We start from the raw sequence: 20,682 nt of genomic DNA on the forward strand, positions 1-20,682 counted from the left end.
AGCCTCAGCGTGCAGCCGTCATGTCGGACATGTACAACCAATACTTAGGTGCCATGAGCGACCGCCAGCAATATATATATATATAATTTTAAAACTCCAAGGCCACAGCATAATTGAAATGTGGTGGTTCCGCGGAAGCGAGTAATTAAAACCTTAATTCGTTAGCGAATTAATTAGGCCGCCCGGCTTCGCGCGGCAGGGCGACTGTCGCTGCTTGCAGCAGGTATCGAAGCGTAACCAATACTACGGCACGAGGCGTTGCCCCCGTGAAGCTTTTTCTTTTTTTTTCTTTCTTTCGAAGAAGAAGAAGATGAGATCGCCCTAAAAGATTGTGTTTTCAGACAGTCGAGCAAGAGGTGACAGACTGTCTGTGAACACTTTTTAAGGTGATCTCGCTTTTTCTTTCTTTATTTGTAACATTCAAGTGGAAACGGGTAGTCGTCGCCAAGTAACGGTGACAAAAAATCCTTCGTTTTTCTTTTTCTATTTAAAAAAAATTGTGTTTACACATGCTATCTTTCTCATCGAGAGAGGAAAGGAAAGAATCGCGCGAAACGGCTGGGAGGTAACGTGACACCCATGTTTTTCCCGCTCGGGGAATTTCTTCTTCCGCTTTATTCCTGGAAGGATCCGTGTTCGTTGTTACTGGGTCGCGCGGTGGAGAGCCCTGAGCGTGAAAACCGCGCATGGGATATGGGAAACATAAAACAAAAAAAAGCAGTAAGTCCCGAGGAGACAGACTGCGCGGTTGGATGATTTTAAGCCCAGGGTCCGTGTAGTCTGTCCGCGCGGAAGGGAGGGAGGGAGGGGGGGAGGGTAAACCGCTGAAACCCGAAGCGACCGTTTGAGGTTACGTCGCCAGCTTTCTCTCTCTTTCTCTGCCCACTCCTTCTTCTTATATTCTCTCTCTCTACCTTTCCATACTCTTCCCCATTTTTTTCTTTCTGTTTTATCTTACATGCTCTCTCTCTCTCCATATGTTCTTTCTTGCAATTATGCTCTCTTCCTATTTACTTTCCTATACTCTATCATTTTTTTCTCACTCCACCCTTCTCTCCCCTTATATCTTTCTCTTTATCCACATACGCTCTATTTCTCTCTCTCATCCTCTCTACCGGCAGCTCGTATCGTAGGTGCGATTCGGTGACATTGGCAGACGAGGGGTCTGCCATGTCACCATGTTGTCTGTGCACGTCTTGCATGCCGTGTTCCTTTCCTCTTCAACATTCACCCACTTTCCATCTCCATTTCGTTTTCGTTTCGTAACGCGATTCGCTGCGTTTTGTCCGGCGCGCATCCTCCATTTCTCCGTCCTTCCGCGGCTCACACAAAGGGGTGTAAAAGGTGGCGCCATGTTTTCCTGCTGAGCAAAGGCGTTCGACAGGATAAACGGATAGATGAGCTAGTTGGTTTGGGTTCATAATTGCGGTAGGGCAACGCCAGGACAGCAAAGGAAGACAGGACAGTGCATGTCCTGTCTTCTCGTTGCTTATGCATTACCTGTCCGGTGATACCCTACCATCGTGAAAACTATTGGCGCACGAAAAAGACACGGACTAAGAAAGACGACGAGACAATGCACTGACTTGCAGCAGAATGACTTTCGCTGAATGACTTCTGTTGGAAGTCAGTGCATTGCCGCGTCAACTTCCGTAGTCAGTATATTTTTCGTGCCTCACAAGTTTTAACAATATTAATGAGAACTAAAAAATCATTCTCGTTAATGTTTATTTATTTGTTTCTAACAAGGAAAAATGTTTCTAACAAGGAACACGAACCTTTAAACTTGCACAAGTTTTCACGATGTATCTCAGCCTGTCAAGCCACCCTACCACATTTATAAAGAAGTTTGTTTTTCGTGCTCACTGCCTGCTATCAATCTCGCATAACCCCCACGAGTAGAAGGACGATGATGATGGTGATTGTGATGATGATAATAATGATTACCTCTTCCTGGGAGCTCTCACCAACAAAGGAGGTGGGCTAAGGACTAGGCGGCATGATCTTTAGTGTATAAACGCTAGGGAAGCAGTACGGTTGGGTTAGATGAGAGAACATGAAATAAGGGGCAATTAATGCTGAGCGAGTCAGCTGTCAGGCCTTCAGATAAAATTGGGTGATTATAATTCACGTGGTGGTTAACATCAGGATGTGAACTTGTATTAAGAACAGGTTTAGTAGGCGGATGTAGAACCTCAAGCCGAGAAAGAAATTATGTAAATCTAATGTGGCCATCTTTTTGTTTCGTCCATGTCATTCAACGGAGAATGCAGAACAGGCATCCATTTGAATATAACATTGTTTTTGTGCGTGTGCCTTCGCCTACAATTTCTGCAATGGCATTGTCATGGATACAATTGCTCTAACTCAAAGTTGAAACGTGAGTTGCTAAAGCTTCGCATTCTCGTTTATTCCAATCGTAAGCAGTTAATCTGAACTCTTTTCTTTTTTCTACTGTTTGGAAGCTTTCAGGTCGGGGCGTCTTCCTGCCGTGCTTTAGGAAGACTGCTGTCAATGCACGTACGTCTCACAAGCAAACTCTTGCGGGCGCCTTTTTTGTTTGTTTGTTTGTTTCCCCGTGACGTCGAGGTGAGAGAGGAAGAGTGCGCGGGCACGTTCGCTGACATTCAATTAATCAGACGCAGCTGAGCGCGGGCACATCGAGTTGGGAAGTTGTTCCGCAGGCGGGCGTATATCCTGTTTCGGATATTCAAGACGAGCCTCCGTAGGGGTGGCCTCTCGTGCGAGGGACACTGATCGACGCTCGCGTGGAAGGCTGTTTGTTGCTTCCTTTCTCGGCACCGGCGCACTGGGTTGTCTTCTCTCTCTCTACTCTCTTTTTCTCTGTTTCTGTCTCTCTCTCTCTCTCTCTGTGTGTGTGTGTGTGTGTGTGTGTGTGTGTGTGTGTGTGTGTGTGTGTGTGTGTGTGTGTGTGTGTGTGTGTGTGTGTGTGTGTGTGCGCGCGCACGTGAAAGGTTGTTTGGCAGACTGAGAAGCTGTTTCGTGGATGGCCACGGCGCGTAACGAGAGATTATCTGTGGTACCAAGGGCTATAGCTATAGCAGCAATATATTCAAAAGAAAAAAAAAACGTCTCTTTAGAGATTGTTCACGCCACGTTAGTGCGATCAGCAGTCTACCTGCTGATCGTAGGCGTGCGCAGGGTTTGCCGTTCAGCGAAGTTTTGCCGCAACGCTCCTTCCTCCCGAATTGTCGTGTGCGAAAGAGATGGAGTCCCAATGGATGCATTGTAAAGTAAAATAAAGCAGTGGCGTCCGTCTCACAGCGGACTGTCTTTGGTGCGCAGCATTGCGGTGGGGCAGGTAGGAAATGAAACATTTTTAGCATTAGGACCTATTATATACATAGCGTACCGATTTTCTGGATATTTCGTGGAACCAATATTGCCAAAATACGAGAGAAAAAAAAAGACGATTTGTAATCCCCGATGCCGCGTTTGGATATTTCAGCACGAAATTAAAAAAAAAAGAATGAAGCTCTGACCTTGATTTTCTACTTGGTTTATAAACCTATGACGGTGAAAATAACGAAAACAATGTTTTCAAATTATCATTTATCAGTATAAATATACTTGTTGTTTCTCTTTAGTGCATCTTTAAGCAATGACGGAAAAGCTTTGGGTATATGCGTGGCGCAACCTTTGGCAACTCCCTGAACTGATTGCAGCAATCGGTGCCCCACCACCCCACATCCGCCTTCGTTTTTTTTTCTTTTTTTTAATTTTTGGGTTTGATAGTTGGGTAGGAGGTCTTTGGTGAATCACAATTTACTTTCCAACATATATGCTTCACTGCAGTACGCTTTCTTCACCGCACAGCTTGTCTGTGATGCGGCGAAGGAAGCTTTGCGAAACCGGTTTGTATTCGGTTTATAAAACGCCTAAATGCTACCGACTTTCCACCACCACCCGTGCAAACTGCAAATTTGTTGGTTTCAAACGAATAAATGAAACACAGAACACGAACACAGAACACAGACTAGTTTTTTTAACGTGCTTGTCGCCTTGTGTTTCTGGTCTGTACGCCGTGATGGAGCAGTGGTTATGGCGCTAGGATGCGTACCCGAAGGTCGCGGATTCAATCCCAGCGGCGCACCACTGACGTGCCCTTGAATCATGCCTACCAGATGACCACGCCCTGCTGCCACAGGTTTCTAATAGTCATGGTGTCACCCAAAGACGCATAACAAAGGCACATAAACACCGAACACAGGTGCTTTGTTATGTGTTGTTACATGTCTTTGTGCTGCATCGGGATTATTAGCAAGCATGAACTAGGCCAAGAGATTGCTTCTGCTACTGGTTTATTTTTTGGATAATGTTTCACTGCCTTGCCTTTGAATTGTGTGGGAAAATGTGCTTGAAAATTTTGCGGCAACTTGTAAAGTATTCTTTTTCTTTGTCCGCAAGTGCATACTAGAGAAGCACAGCTTTTGAAGCCATAAACCAAGAATATGTAAATTAATTTAGCAATACATTGTTTTTAGCATGGTCACACGTATCATAAACAGAGGTTTGCAGGCAAGACTGCTGGTCAAAGGCGTAGAAACTGCATTATTTCAGCTCAAACATGCCAAGCACTTATTACTTGCGCAAGGCCCTATTCTTCAGTCACTATAGGTGAGATAATTTTGCATTAGTGCAACGCTGCCGCAGTGCCTCACTTAGTTAATTAGCATCCCAATTAGTATCTTTTTCACAGTACAACATGAAAATGATGTCAATTTATTTGAAAGACCTAGCATTCATTTTACGGCATTCTCATCTCCTGACATAGACGATATAGGAACACTAAATGCTTAATAAGTGAACAAACTCTAGAACAATGTGTAAGATAGTAAAAGCTGAATGTCGTGCAAACAAATGTGCCAATCAGCACATAACCATAGATGATTTTCATGTAGTGATTTCATTATGTTATGTGTTGTATTGCCCCAAAAGAAAGGACGAGAATGAAAGGCACTGAACTGCTTCTGTGGGCAGGCACAGCTGAACTGTTTTCTTTAATCATGAAATGAAATGCATTTACAAATGCCAACATGGAAGAGCAATAACAAAAGTTGACAGCCAAAAGCATCAATAAGCTGCTTCTCGCTTGCGGAACAGACTGTTCCATCGATGACGCAATTGAACACCTTTTGTGTTACTGCCCAATATACGCAGACGAGAGGCTTCGCCTTCGCACTGTTCTACATCAACTGGACGGAAGGGATTTCTCTGCTGAGTAGGTATTGGGACCATGGCACTGCCCATACCAGTTTCGAAAGGCAGTGAGAGCACTGGTGCGTTTTCTCAAGGACACCGGTCTGATTCGTCATTCGTGATGTCAAACATGAATTTGTTACGCGTCCACCGATCGGTGACATTTTTCTCCTCCACCATAACTTTCCTTCCCAAGTGCAGGGTAGCCTACTGGGCTCAGCCTTGGTTAACCTCCCTGCCTTTCTTTTTATTCCCTCTCTCTCTTATTACATTTGCTGGAAGCATCTGCGCTTGCGTTCTTTTTCATGCAGTACCTGTTGCTGGCAATCCTCTCTGTCACTGTGGTGATCAACGTGATGTTCATCATGGACACCAGCCGAAAGCTCCAAGAAGATTCGTCGTCCCAGGAAGGCCGGCACAATGCTCTGCATCTACAAGACAGCCTGCCCAAGACACTCACAATCGAAGTCGTCTCGAGCCAGTCCAAGGTGTCCGTCACTGTCGACGGAACGACGGTAGGTACAGCTACGTCGCAGGAACTCGCTCAAGAGTTCGAAATATGTCAACTAACACCACAATAAGCATGCTTGAACAAAAATTTCATAAAAGTGGATATGCAAGTCTGAATTTCACTCACTAAAAAGCTTAAGCTTCTTTTGTTAACACGTCGTTCAATCAACTATATTACATTTTATATTCTGTGTTTGCTTTGATTTTGTTTATGCTTTATTATCTTCTATGTGTGAAAGCTCAGATAATTTTTTCAACATTGATTATCTCTATTTTTTTTCTCTCTCTCTCTAAATGCATTGTTCAATAAACTGAATTCGCAGTACTTTAGTGGTTGTAAAAATTGATGACATAGGTGATTCCTTGATTTACCAATTTATTATTTCAAGTTTTATGGCAGCTGTTCAACTTTCCGTTGTGCAGTCTTTATTATACTTTCTGCCATTTGCATTCTCTGGCAGTAAAGACTCGACTTGTTCACTACAGCTGGAGTAGAAAACAAGCATAGGCATGACAAGGATACCTACGGCTTCATGCTTATTGCGCTGTTTTGCTCATGTGATCATTGTCACAGCTTGAGTAGCTATACGAGATTTGTACAGCATGCAACACAAGGGAATGTCTAGTCTTGTGTTGTATAATTTGTTTGTTTGGTGCTCAAAAGTTGGAGCTCTATGTTATTGCTGCTTTTTGTTGCTCATCCAATCGCTGTCTTCTTTACTTTTTCAAGATTTTGGATGACTCGGAAGACAACAAGGGTCGTGGCATCCACGTCCTCGTCCTCAACCAAGCAACGGTAAGTCACAACTTCATGAACGACGTACACTAAACAAAAAACTTTTTTTCTCTATCTCTCTCTTGCTGCCCCGGTGTAAGGTGACAGTTGTTTCTGTGTTGCGATATCTTAATAAATGAACAAACTCTTGAACAGTGTGCAAGATAGTAAAAGCTGACTGTCGTGCAAGTAAATGTGCCATATATTATATACAAAACTATTCTTGCTGAACTGCTGGCTTCATTGAACTTGGCATTTTCTATTGATAGTACTTCTGAGTGAGTTCAGTTTAATCCAGTCATTTTTGCATCAATAACTAATTTTGTCTGCAATTATTTCTCAGTGATTGCAGTCTGCAGTGATAGCCCTAAAATATTGAAATCTTCTGCAACTGAACATTGTTGTTCATCTGTTTTTTTCACAGAGAAAACGGTGTCACTGTAGCTAGATAAATGGTGCCATTATTTCAGTGCAATAATATGTGTGTGTTTTGGGAGTCATCGACAATGATGGCACCGACGTCAGACCTTATACTGCCAAAACTGTTGTGTTATAGAGCAAAAGCTGGTTAATTCGCTCTTCATGGAACTGGAAAAATTATCCAAGTTAACCGAATACTAAATCATCGAAAGTATCAAGAAAAGCATAAATTCATGTTTAGTGCATCAATGCACTTTTGTTTTTTTTAGGAATATGTAAATGCTGTAACTGTTATGCATAACACCAGTGTAAAAAATGCAATTTTTGTTGTTATCTACTTCGTTAACAGCATGAACACAACTCTTAGCCCCTGTTTCCTAATCCTAAGTAAGGTGTGACCGAATAATTTGTTATGTGCCAAAAACATGATTGTGCATGGCTACTACGCCTCTTCTGAGAGCCTGTGAGCCCACGAATGCTGTGTTCGTTCCTTTGCATTGCACATTTGTGCCGCTTTGCTCTCATGCATTTCTAGAATCATCCAAATCAACCATGTTGTGGCCCAATAAGCATAATTTAATGATAGTTTGATGCCACTAAACAATGCACATGCTGGCCAGTACCGGTGAACACGTCTTAATTGTCCAGTTATCTTAATTAGCGACTGCCAAAACCTAGTATTGAACCGAGCGTGCTGCAAAATAAGTTCCTTCACACAAGCTTTACTGATCCAGCAGTTCTATTGAAAATGTCATGCACAAAGTTGTATGAACTAAGCGTTCAATAGATACAAACAAAAACGTGCTGTCAGCCCGATTGTATTAGTATATTTGAAAGTGTCTGAAGAAAATTTTAACAAGTTTTGCATCTTTGGGTCACACTGCAATGGCATGTTGACTTCTCATTTCCTAAAAAATATGTATGATGGCATTTTACATGCAATTTCTGATTCCTCTTTCTGTAAGATAACTTTGTTAACAAAATCTTGTTGACTCTGTCTTTAATCTGTGACTATGGCTTTGCCACTTCAGGGAAGTGTCATGGCACAACGAATGTTTGACACATACTCACCTCATGAAGATGAAGCAATGGCTCTCTTTCTCAACATGGTCTCTGACGGACGGGTGCTCATCTTCACTATCAAAGTGAGTCTGCTGTCCACAAGACAAGATGAGACTAAGCTGTGTGTGAGGCTTCTGTTTGGGGTGGCTCCACGGAAGGCAAAGTGCATGCATTGCAAATGTTTTATCAATGGGCTCAAGCCATTTCAATGGCCACTAATCTTTTCAGTGTTGAAGTTGACAACATAGTGTTAATTAAGCCTTTTGCTGTCCCTGACATAACGGCACATTCTCGCCTTTTTTCGGCCCCACAATGTTAGTCAGCTGTATATTTCTGCTGAAAATTGAGAAGTGTTTTGAAAAGAATTTGCTTTTACGCTTGCGATCCTTTTTCTTTTGTACATCGTTGAAGGTTATCTAATAAAAGCTTGGCAACCACGCACCTAAGCATTGTTAACGACGCAATAGCCGAACTTTCAATACTAGTTGGTTAACTTTCTTTTAGGTCATACTGAACAAGATTGATATATGCCTCTGGAATAACACTAATTGTGATGTCTGATTCAAGTTATACAACCCAGGCACTGTGTGGGACAGCCAAGCATCCTACCAGTTTGAACCTTAAGAAAAATATTCTATACAGGCATCATTTCGGGAAACGAGTCACTCTAACAGATGTTACATGGTACGGAAGAAGAGAAAACTAACTCATACATGAACTTCATAACGGCTGAGCAGTCAAAACTTCCCACCCATTGCAAAAGCTCAGTGATTATTCTCGATCAGCCACAACATCAAAAAGGTGTTCAGCTATGCAAGCAATTACAGTGTCTTACAGATGCATAGGGAATACTTTGCCACTCTGCTGAATGAAGGTTTAAGGCGTAATGGGTATGCGCTTTCCTACTTCGCAGAATTATCATTATTAATGGCATAGCAGGTACCTTAAAAATGTACTTACAGTGTTTGCTTCAAGTGAGCTTGCAGTTGGCTCTTGAAAAGCCACCGCTTCAGGTTCTCCTGTGGCTGTATGTGTTATCCTTGTGGGTCTGGCTCTTCTTACAACAATGAAAATTTGGGTGGGTTTGCAAGAATGCGTAGTAGATCAGGTAACTCGAAAATACGAAGACACAAGGCAGGAAGATGCGTACGGGACGAGCGCTGACTTCAAAGTAAATTTCATTCTTAGAATCCATGCCTATTTATCAAAGATCAAAGCACCACACTGTAACCAAAAAAAGAACAACTTGTTCAATGTCTCATTTCGTGTACATGTTTCCTTTGAAAGGGGGTTTATTAACAACACCTGGTAGCAGGCGGACGGCCGGTACTGTCAGAAACAGTCGAACGGGCTCGTTCACAGCTCGGGCGCAGCCTGTGCACTTCCCCACACCAAGATATAGTCCAACTGATGATTTCCTTGCTCCTTCACCGCCGTTCTTTCTTGTGTGCTTGTATTTTTTGGCTACCTGATGTAATAGAGCCTTTTTTGTTGTCTGTTGTAAACTTGGCGTGAATATCTCTTCACTCAGGACGAAGGTACTTTCCAAATGAAGCAGCCAGCGAGAGACCTGCTGAAGCGACTGGGAAGCAAGAAGTCTCACGTCATCAGCTGGAGGGACATGTGGGGGATGGTCACGCAGAAAGGAGGTACGTGTCCATATTCGTGACTCCAGTTCAGCGCTCGCCACGTAGCGGCTGCGCCTGGAAATGGTGTTAACAGGGTCAACCTTGAAAGGAGATAGGTTACCACATTGCGTGCATTGAGAAGCAGCCACATAGTTCCTTTATTTTCGCCATGCCGCACGTGCGAACCCAAGAAAGAAGTGATGTGCAAAGACCATCGCTGGGTGCCACAACGCATGGCATCGTAGTGAAAAAGTGCCAACGTATTGTTTTATTACATCTCAAAGGATGCAGATGACGCTTGATAGAGAACAGCGCCAATTGGAAACTTACGCATAGGAAAGAAGGTGACGGACACTGCAGTAGTTTGTTCTGATCAATTCGCTTGTGACGATTCAATTCTCCTCAGTGAGTGCCCCATTATTTTACATGTGTGCACTGTTATCAAAATTGAAACTGCTCAAAGCATGGAGCATAGTTTCGTTTATATACGCAAGTGCTTTAGGGAATTTTTGCGTTATGCGCGTGAATGTATTTTTCTCGCACATGCTTGTTTTCTGCACAAGTTGTAGTGCTACCCAGTCTGAAGCTCAGCTGCTGTTATCCTTCCTACCGAACATTTTTCATTTCACATGTGTGTACACACACACACACACACACACACACACACACACACACGCACGCACACACACACACACGCGCGCGTGCACGCGCACACGCACACACGCGAAGGTTGGGCACGTGTAGTGTGCATATATATATATATATATATATACATTTCTTCAGACCTGTGCGAAATAGTTGGGATACAGGTGAAACTAAAACTCAATTTTAAGATGCGCCCACATATCATATATTACCAGTAAAAAAATGTGACTATAACCAACAACTTGTGCACAATAGTGTGTACATTATAATGCACACTGGGCCTCAATGCTTAAGAAACAAACAATGCTCACCTTGAAGCAAAAATTAGTCTTTGCTCTCAAAATCACCTTTATGTGTTGTGAAACTTCTTAGCAGTATCAGGCAGATGTGATGCAAAGGAAGATGTCATACGTGGTGCAGCAAAGCTTTGTTTGTAGAGGACATCCTAGATTTTGGTTCATGAGCGGTAGCATGTGGCTTACTTGTGCAGTTTTTGGCATCTTTGCTTTCAACAGCTTCCGCGGTGGCTCACTGCCAAATTCAGCGCCACACCTGTCTTCCAGCTCTAGAAAATGGTCAAGGCATAGCTTCGTCGTCCGACAATTCCAGCTCCGGTTCCTGTCTCAAGAAGACATACCGCTTTTTTATTACATACTATTAGAGGAAACAAACGCCAAAGCCTAACGCCAACAAACGGCAAAGAGCTTAACACAAACTGCGTGAGATTGGTAAACATGAGAAGGCAAATGCATGCATTGAGACTGAGTGTACATTATAATGCACATTTGAAGAAAGCAGCTCCTAATAACAAAAATATTCGCTGTTAGGGCTAAAAACGAGCTGAAATCAACCCTTAAACCTTTCCTAGGTAGACTGAAACAACAATTATAAAATATAACTGAGGGATTATAGAGTGATTCCAGACTTACTAGAACGCGATCACTAGAACGTGGAAGTTAAGCATTTCGCTATGTTCGAAAACAGGAAAACATGGTTTCCACTGCAGAGTTCTTTTTGTATTGCTGACCAGGTGACACCACATAGTATAGGATGCGATTGCACCAAGAGTGGTGGCTCCAATAGCGACAAGATTTTTTAAACTATAAAAAACAATTGTGCAGTTTAATGCACGTGGGATCTGAAGGGGATATATATATTATGTCTGTGCATTCGTATTATGCATAGTGTGCGCACATTTATCTGTTTTGAAGATCAACTACGGCCAACACGAACAAGCGAGTGTTCGGAAGCACGCAGTGTTACTCATTGAAAACCGAACGAAAAGAAAAGAACTCTCCTATTACAATCGAAACTACGATTCGCCCTATGTCAAGATCACTGACCCAGGCCTAGCTTCGTTCCGTAACCAAGTCAACGGCATGCGTATTCAGCTTTTGATGGGACAACACAACTCAGTGGGATAAATGATGGACAACACAACTCAGTGGGATAGTAGCATAGTTACTTTGAAGACTGTTAAGACTTTGCTCTTTGGCAGCGTAGTAACGCAGCGAAGAAGTGGTAGCACCTTTTGCCCGCTAGGCATGAGCAGTTGCCTTCTTCAACTTTGGGCTCGATCGCCAGGTTCTTCTACTTGAAGTAAATGTGATGCGGTTCTCTGAAGAGGCTCGATGTTCACGCATACAGCACTATTTTCGCTGCTTCGCCAGTGAAATCTTTTATGCTGATGAGAATGAGGCGGATAGCGGCCAGCACCATTTCGCTTTAGACGAAACAACGCGATCCGATTCCACAATGAAAAAACGTGCTGCATTGACCTTGTTAATTGCGCAGCCAACTTTGTTTTTCAACCAGTGTTGCTAGCACATCGAGCGTTTTCTGGAGTTGGGAATAGCTTGTAATGCTAATAATTTTTCGCATCCATATTATGCCTAAAAAGATGCATCTGCTGTTCATTCATTCTAGACATGTGAAAACGCTATACAATCTTGCCAGAAATATTCGTTAAACAATGTTTGGGATGTCACTTAAAACGTTGTCATAAGAAGGTCGGGGCATACTTGTTACAGTGCACAGTGATTTGTGCAGGTATATAGTATCAAGCCTTGTAACCATGAAGTCAACACAAACACAACAATAGCTTTATCTTGTTACGTCTGGTGTTACTTACAAGCATGTGCGCACCTTTGGAAAAAAAATTGTTTGTGATTTTTTGTCATATATATGTTATATCTATATGAAACAGGGCTACGTGAATGCTGTTTATCTATGGTGTTTATTTGTCTAATATCCGGATGTCATCGCCTTCACCCCTGTAATTCTTTTCTTTTGTCGATTTTAGCACTTTGTTGCATCCAAAAACGACAAAAATGGCTGAAGTAATTTTTGTCACCAATCCTATTTACACTTAAAATGGTTTTTGCGGCTCTGCAAACACGGATATTAGAAAATGAGAAGAGAACATGTGCCCAGAATCACAGCTGAATTTCATTGAGTGTTAAAAAGAACGTTGAATAAACCTTCAGTGAATTTGTTTAATATAGTCGAATGTTTCAGTAACGAAATTGCTGGGTCTTTGCGATCTTTGCTTGTGCTGGTGAGAGTTTTGTTGTCACGAAAATACACACTGATGGACGCTCACCAATCACTTTGCACAATTACAATTTATTTCAGGCAGTCCTTGACCAACCTGTCCTACACGTGTGCGCCGCCATGTGCCGCTATAATGCTTTTATTCACTTTTAGGCTTTTATTATTGAAAGGTTCAACTATGTAGAAAGCGAACATCACATACAACATGAGCTGTTTGACCAAACAAAGTCACATGAATGCTTAAATTATGTCTCATCTTCTGTTCACGATTCTAGAGCATTTAAAATTGATTTAAGATGAACACCAGATTCTTGATGAACGCAAAGTTTCTGAGGGCATTCATTATTGAAGGGTCTAACCATATATAGAGTGGACGTAAAAATCAACATACGCTCTTCGGCCAAACAGCTTCACGTAAACGCTTCAGTCACATCTCGTCTTCTGGTAGCGTTTATAGTGCAGTTAAAATCATTTCAAGACAATCTTCCTCCTACTAGCCCAATTTGATGCTCTTCTGTATACACTGCCTGCTAAGATTGAAAATCTCCCATTCTGTTTCCAGGAAAAATGTATGGAGAGACGTACAGTAAAAGCCCCGAGTTCAACAGCTGGGGTGCACCTGTACTGCTCAAAGTCGAAGTCCCTCTGGTTCCCGTTGAAGGTGAGTACTGCGTGTAGTAACACGACATTAGAAAAAGGCAGCCAACTCTTTCCATTCCTGAAACTTCGCTACCTGCTGTGTCGCGCTTGCGCTTGTGCTACCAACAGGGACAGCTTTTTCTTTTTGCTTTTCTGCAAACCACTTTTGCGTGTCTACCTAAGGACCCCTCACCAAGTTTGGGCATTGCTACAGACATAATAACTGCAAGTGCAACATGTTGGTCACTCGATAGTAATTGCATCTGTGAATGGTGAAACTCCTGTGGAACACAAAAACAGCATAAATAGAGCACGTAAACAGAACAAACAACAATGACGAAAGAAACACGTGTGACAGGGCTGCTACCCTGTTTCTTGCCTCCTGTTGCATTCCTTACGTACCTTGCTAAGGTAAACCAACATATTGTGGCCTTAGTTTACAACAGAATGCCCCACGCCATTCTAATATAGTTGGAGCACATTGTAAAAATAAAGCGAGAGATAATTAACATGTTCGTACTTGTGTCATTTGATAAATTGTCTGCAACTGATCTGTGGAGTTGTACCTGCCTTGGCCATACCTGTCCTAAACATCACTGGCTGTGACACATGACTTCTGTTCCTAATACACTGCACAGCATGCAACGTCATCACCGCTGGCATTTTTAGTTCAGTGAGCCTGGTTGCCCCAGGAAACAGCATGATAATGCAGAGTTTTTTGCCCCGGCAAGTGCATTTGACAAAACATCTTGAGTGATGCTGTACGTAGCTTTTATCGCTCAGACACTTCTGACTACTCTAAGCGAGCATCTTTTTGTAAATGCTTGATTTTGCAGATAGCGAGTGCGACTGGCCCGATAACGAGGAGAACCAGCGTCGCCGGGCCTTCTGCAACCACATTGAGGGCTACGGCAGTGTCTGCAGTTGCGCCGATCCAGCCCCATTGACGTTCTCGCCAGAGCCTGTAAGTGTGCTGACAAAGACTCAAGTCTGCTCTCTCTCTCGTATTCATTACAGTGTATTCTATCCTTCAAGGACAATTGATGAGCTGAGCTTGTCATGCGCGTACATGCAAACAAGACAGAGGAAGAGAACAGCTCGTTCGAGCACTGGTTTTCATTTCCTCTTCTCATTAGAGATCAAAGACAACTTGAGGTCTCGTGGTGCTCCACGCTTCTTCCTCATAATTTACGTGTTTGTTGTTCTTTTTTTCTTATTGACAGCAGTCGTCGCGAGAAGCTGTTGAAAAAGACAGACCACTAGGTTTGTTGCAAGCTGTCCTGTTTCAAAATGGCGTCATTCAAGTTACCGGTGCATGCTCTAAATTTTGCAGAAAAGAAAACAAAATGTGGTGAATCAGGAAAGTCAGCTTATTTCACTGTGAGTGGCTCAGTGCGCTTGTGTGCATCGAAGCCCACACTCAATTTGCTGCAAGAAAAAAATCTTTTTAATGGTATAGTTCATCTTTTAGACGAATTCTTTCTACTGAGAAGAAGCAAAGCCTCGGTGATCGTGACAGCTCCTCTTCAAGTGTGTGCGATCATAAAATAGAAATGTTCTCTAATGATGATGGAGCAAAGCTTCTGTTAGTGAACTGTTTTGTAGCTTTCTAGTAAACTTGCTGTTTTGGGCAGAAATTTTTGGCTTGTTATTGTTCGATATCACCATCGGAATCATTTTCATGCCAAAGAAACTCAGTCTCAATTTCAACTTTTTTGCATTTGCTTACTCTCTTTTAAATGGCACATTTGAGAAATCAAGAAGTGTATTATAAGAAGCCTCTCAATGCTTTTCTATTATGGTTCAAATCGCTTTTAATGATTTAAATGTTGTTATAGACCATACAAATTCAAATCATGATCGTACCGGCTGCCGCTTATGGTCTTGTTTCTAGTCTTGTCATTTCTGTGTCCTCTGTGGTCTTCACACTTCTCATTGCAGGAAGTATTAAAAAAAGTCAACTAGCCCCAATTTATTACTCTCCCAAGCTTGTCCTATTTGGTTTCTTTATTTTCACATTTAACTAACTGTTATTAACATTCAATTCTCGCAGGTCCCGAACAACAGGGTAAAAGATGTACCAGTGGCCATTGTTGCTAGCAATCGGCCCCACTACTTGTACAGGTCAGTGCCTTTTATGTTAAGCCGCACTCTTCTAAGTAAGGCTTCCAGATTTGGCTATCTCACGCCGTATTGGCTTCATCAGAAGCCTGTTCTCTGTGGCAAGCCTCAATATTGCTGTAGTGCTTGATTACCAGCTCTTAGGTACATTCGAAATTGACACCAACCACTTCATTTAATTTATGTATCAGCGAAAATGTAACACTTTCTACAAAGAGTAATGTGAATTATAGGAGAATAAAGTAAATGAATACATGAATAAATAAAAATTCCTGCTTTGTAATATAGAGTGCTGGAAACCATTTTTCTCGATATGCAGTAGAACATTGTTCATACATCTTAAAGGACATGGTGAAGGAAAAACGTATTGCCAAAGAGAATACGCAGTGTGAATTCACCAAAACATAGCATAGTTTTGCTTGATAGTGATATAACAAATAGTATTGATATCATGAACATCGAAATATAGAAACCAGAAACTTATTCGTGGCCTTCTATTGTAATTTATATTAGAAAGCAAGTCGTCATTCTGGTCATTTGAGGGGCCAATTGACCCTTGGTTGACCACCTGGAATCAGATTGTCAAAAAACACTCTGCACACTACATTACTTTAAAGAATTCAGTGTCCTAGAAGATACTATACTTCAATTGTAACTTGGCTACTTTTTCGATTTCTTCTAGGAAATTCATAGCTGCTTTCTGACTTCGATAAGGAGTGACTTTGCATTCAAGCATCCTTCTCATGCTTTTCCAGATGCTTTACATTGTGGTGTGCCTTTTTTTTCATGTTGTTCGTTTATAACTTAATTTCAGAATGCTCCGGTCACTGCTGTCGGCTCATGGGGTGAATCCCAGAATGATCACAGTATTTATTGATGGGTACTTTGAGGTATGGCTGCAGTTCAAACTTACGTCTTATGATTTTCTAATAAGCCCAAAAATTTGTGATAGAAACTCTAATTAGCTTCTTTTGAGATGTTGAGCACCAAGAACAACCTTATGTGCGCACTCATAGGCATGAAAACGCAGTAACGCGTGAAAATGCATGGTCTTCAGTTTGTAGTGGTATCAGCTCATGAGCACGATATATATGTTTGTGATGTCTCGTGTCTGTGACGAGATCAAATAATCATCAAATAAAACACGTAACAGAAGATTGGTTATACCCCAGAACTATTCATCTGGCTTCTGATTTGTTAACTGAAGACATACTGACACTTATTCACTGCTGTAAAAGGCATTTGCTTCTCACGCATTGCGACCACAGAGTTTCCTAATAATGCACTAAAAAGAAATCTGGCGCTAGTGTCGATGAAAGCTGCAATGCATGGCACTTCGGCGAGCATGGCAGTAATAGTTAGCACACGGATTTGTCGAAGCTTCGTCCTTTTGACTCCGTGTGACTCACTGAGTTCAGCAGTCCCGCTTCACCACCCTCGCTTCTCTAGGCTCACCAACTCAAATTGGCTCATGAAGTTCACAACGATCTATTTTTTTATTTGAAGCAAACATTAAAGCACAACCACAAACAAAGCCACACGTGCATTCGAAGCCGCAAGCAGGAAGATCAATCGAATCTGTGTACTGCCCGCCATTTCCATAGTAGCTGAACGGTCACAGCACCATAGGTCCCTTTAGTTAATCCTATTCGGGAAACTCTGTTGTTGAGGTCGCATCCAGAAACTCTGAAATATGTAAGGTAGTACACTTTATTTCGATAATATGGCTGTTAATCGAACATCAGACTTGGATGTCATCATTATTATCATGGTACTATGGCGAGATAAAAAATTGGATGACATACGAGACGAGCGTATGTAAGCACTAAAGCTGGGTATGACGTTGCTGCCTGCAGAAAGAGTAGGCCATAAATTTATTAACAATAATTCTAACTACATTTGTATGTATCAGCCACAATGCTGTCAAGAACAGAGAAATCCGAGTGTCTCAAGTTTTGCAATATGTTTATACGAATATATTGCTATGCGTGAAGGATGCAATCTAGACATGTGTGAATACTGGAGCACTGAAATGTTCGAACGAGGATTACAGTATTTGAATTCACACCGAAGCGAACTTGAATTATTTCAAATTTCGAAGCATTTGAAAGTAATCAATCGTCCCATATGGGACGATTGATTACAATTGGTTGTTCATATGAACAACCATTTGTAAATTCCCGTAAAGGTGTTTTTTTTTTTGCAGTATAAAGAAGTGCTGTTACATGATTGCATCTTTCCAGGGGAAACACATATTGCCACAAAGCCCACTTCTATGATAGAATATATTGACACCAATTTTTAATTTTTCTTTAGTTTGAAATTTTGTTGTGTCGGCTTCTATGTTTTAAGTGCAATAAATTCTAAAATGAAACCTATATTACAGGACTTGCATTCTACCAAGTCAAATCTTGTCACCATTCAAAGTGGCTTCCTCTTCTCTTTTAACCTTAAGCATATGACAACTGTGCATGCGTTGTTTCAATTTTGTAAAATATTGTGTATGTTAGTTGCGTCATGACAAATATGCTCATTTTTCTCTGCAATACGTGATATTTACTATTTTCTTTGAATTTGCTTCGAACTTAAAATTTGCTATTTACACATGCCTACGTTGATCTTATTTTCACCTTTATCTACTGCGTAACAAAACTGAGACGTTTCGATAGAAACAAGTAGTCTAGCGTATTACGGCTGCTGTGACAATTTCTAGTGTATTTTCTGGGATTTAGAGGTTTTTAATACTATATTCATTGCAAAAAAAACATTATTATATTCTTGTCATTAAAACAGCAGTGAATTCATTCTCTGTTCTGTTGCATATCGTCTGCATTGATCATGACATGGAAAGAACATATATGCGATTTCACTATATATATGAGGTTCACTATTACAGGCCATATATCATGGGATACAGTTCGGTGGCATCACCTTGAACCCTTTTAAAATATGTGGCCTGCTTGTCTAGAGTTGTAGCTGTACTCAAATGCCGATGCAAGTTGATAGACGAAAACTGTGTGCTGTTATTTTGAAGTCAAACATAATCGAAGGCAGTATTATAATAAATTCACTCAGGGTTAATGTAGGGCTGCTATTTTAACACGTTTAGGAAATCTTGGGTGTATGCTGTTTTCTGTAGGCTTGTTTGTCTTAAAACTGGAAAGAATTGTTCTTATAGCGATACAAATGATCTAGCTAACCTTTGATTAAACAAACTGGTAAGCTGGTATGGAAGGCTCCCATTTTAGTTTATTATATTCTGTTGCTGTTTAGTCATTACCAACTAGTGAGTCATTCATTCAAGTAAACCAGTATCAGCTGCATACCTTATTTTTGTTACACAATTAATTTACAGGAGCCATTGGAAGTCACAAAGCTGTTCAACATTAGGGGAATACAGGTGAGTTGAGCATTTGCTTTTCTTTTTTTATGCCGTGCGGTATTTTTTGAGAGCCAATTGCAATATTAATTTCAGTTTTTCACAGTACTCTACCCGTAGAGTAAAGGCCTTTTAACATCGCATATCTCAAGTTTCTGTGTCCCATATACATACAGAATAATTGCTACACATAAAACAGCATTAATAACAATAAGTGTACTAAAGGTGATAGCTGCATTTAATACTGTAAATTTGACAACAGTACTATTGTCACCTTATTGTCCCCTTATTGTCACCTCTGCGTGCTTCCTCCCCATAAGATCCCCATAATGATATTTTAGAAAGTGTTAGCTGACAAATAATAATGATAAGACAGCAAATGTATTCCTAGGCATTATCTGTGGAGCTGTTTCAATTTACATCTGAAGCCATCTTTCATGTGCAACTTATGTGGGCAGAACGCGTTAATGATAGCATGAGCTTTCATGTTTTTGAATATGGCTATTTAAAACTGTGGGGCAAATGACATTTGGTAAAAGGACAATAATTACGCGGCTAATGTCGATTTTTCATCGGAAAATGATGCAGATATACCATACATATCAGAGCCGTGATGCAATTGATTCATGTTTTCACAGCACACGCCAATAGGCATGAAGAATGCTCGGATATCTCAACATTACAAGGCTAGTCTCACTGCAACCTTCAACCTCTTTCCCGTGAGTATCCTCCAAGAATTCAAGCTGCATAGACTGCATAGAAACTGGAGTGAGAGCCTGGCTTGGGGTTATTTGACTTGAATCTGCGGCAAATAAAGACAAATTCACAAACTTTGAGTTTTGGTTCGCATTGAAGATGTTTTTGATTCTTGTTGCAATAAAATCCTGTAAGACTACACCTTGATAATGAATTAAAATGTTACGTGTCACAAATTCATGCACTGGCTTGTGCTGCAGATATCATGGAATATTGTTACAGTAGAGTCATATCTGACACGATTATGTCATCACTGTGTCATAATGATTAATTAATATGGTAATATGCATGTAGTTATTTCACACTGATATGTGCAAAAAAAGTTTATATATGCTACTCAAGAATGTGTATACATTCAGCCTTAAGAAAGTGATGTGTGGCAGCTTGTTTTCTACCAAACATTTGCCAACCTTATTACAGGACTGCCAGCTTCAATCTAAATTCATTCTGTCTACTTTCACTTCATCATGGTGGCAAAGCATAAGTGGTGAAGTGATCTTTCACTTAGTTTGTATGTTGAGTATCGGGGATGGTTAGTCGTGACCATTGTTATCAGCAGCCTGGCGCGACATTGCCAGGTCCTATGAAAACAGCATCATGGCCTCAAAAGTGCTTTGAAGTGTACATACCCATGGTGCTACCACATTAACTGTTTTCTTTCAGTTCACTGCCTGGGATGCTTTAATAAACATTTCATTGAGAACATGTATAATGTAGTTTTAAAGGCATCGAAAGCTCTTCAATAAAAAAGCTTTGAGGAAAGATTTAGACACACCTGAGCAGCTCCAGAAGAAAGACAAAGCACGGAAAAGGAGTGTCAATTGCAACAGATTTTTTTCGCAATATAACAGCAGAAAATATACATGCCACACCGCACATGTGCAAAGAGGCACTGGAAAGTAATTTCAGCAAAGAAGCGAGAAATTCAAACTCATACTTGTGCAAAAACCTGCTAGCTACCTGATGGGGCATTT

At 41.2% G+C, this 20,682-nt stretch overlaps 1 protein-coding gene across 1 annotated transcript in view; it reads left to right on the forward strand.

Moving 5' to 3' along the window:
- The window catches only part of LOC119181436 (protein O-linked-mannose beta-1,2-N-acetylglucosaminyltransferase 1-like), a 305,076-nt gene that overhangs the window by 270,869 nt on the left and 13,525 nt on the right, over positions 1-20,682 (forward strand). The window contains exons 7-16 of the mRNA XM_037432683.2: positions 5,532-5,735; positions 6,461-6,526; positions 7,957-8,070; positions 9,519-9,636; positions 13,376-13,474; positions 14,289-14,416; positions 15,506-15,576; positions 16,388-16,463; positions 18,929-18,973; positions 19,591-19,671. Coding sequence (XP_037288580.2) covers positions 5,532-5,735; positions 6,461-6,526; positions 7,957-8,070; positions 9,519-9,636; positions 13,376-13,474; positions 14,289-14,416; positions 15,506-15,576; positions 16,388-16,463; positions 18,929-18,973; positions 19,591-19,671 — 1,002 coding nt within the window. The remainder of the gene's footprint in view (positions 1-5,531; positions 5,736-6,460; positions 6,527-7,956; positions 8,071-9,518; positions 9,637-13,375; positions 13,475-14,288; positions 14,417-15,505; positions 15,577-16,387; positions 16,464-18,928; positions 18,974-19,590; positions 19,672-20,682) is intronic.

This window comes from Rhipicephalus microplus, chromosome 10 (genome assembly GCF_043290135.1).
Source record: "Rhipicephalus microplus isolate Deutch F79 chromosome 10, USDA_Rmic, whole genome shotgun sequence".
Classification (NCBI taxonomy): domain Eukaryota; kingdom Metazoa; phylum Arthropoda; class Arachnida; order Ixodida; family Ixodidae; genus Rhipicephalus; species Rhipicephalus microplus.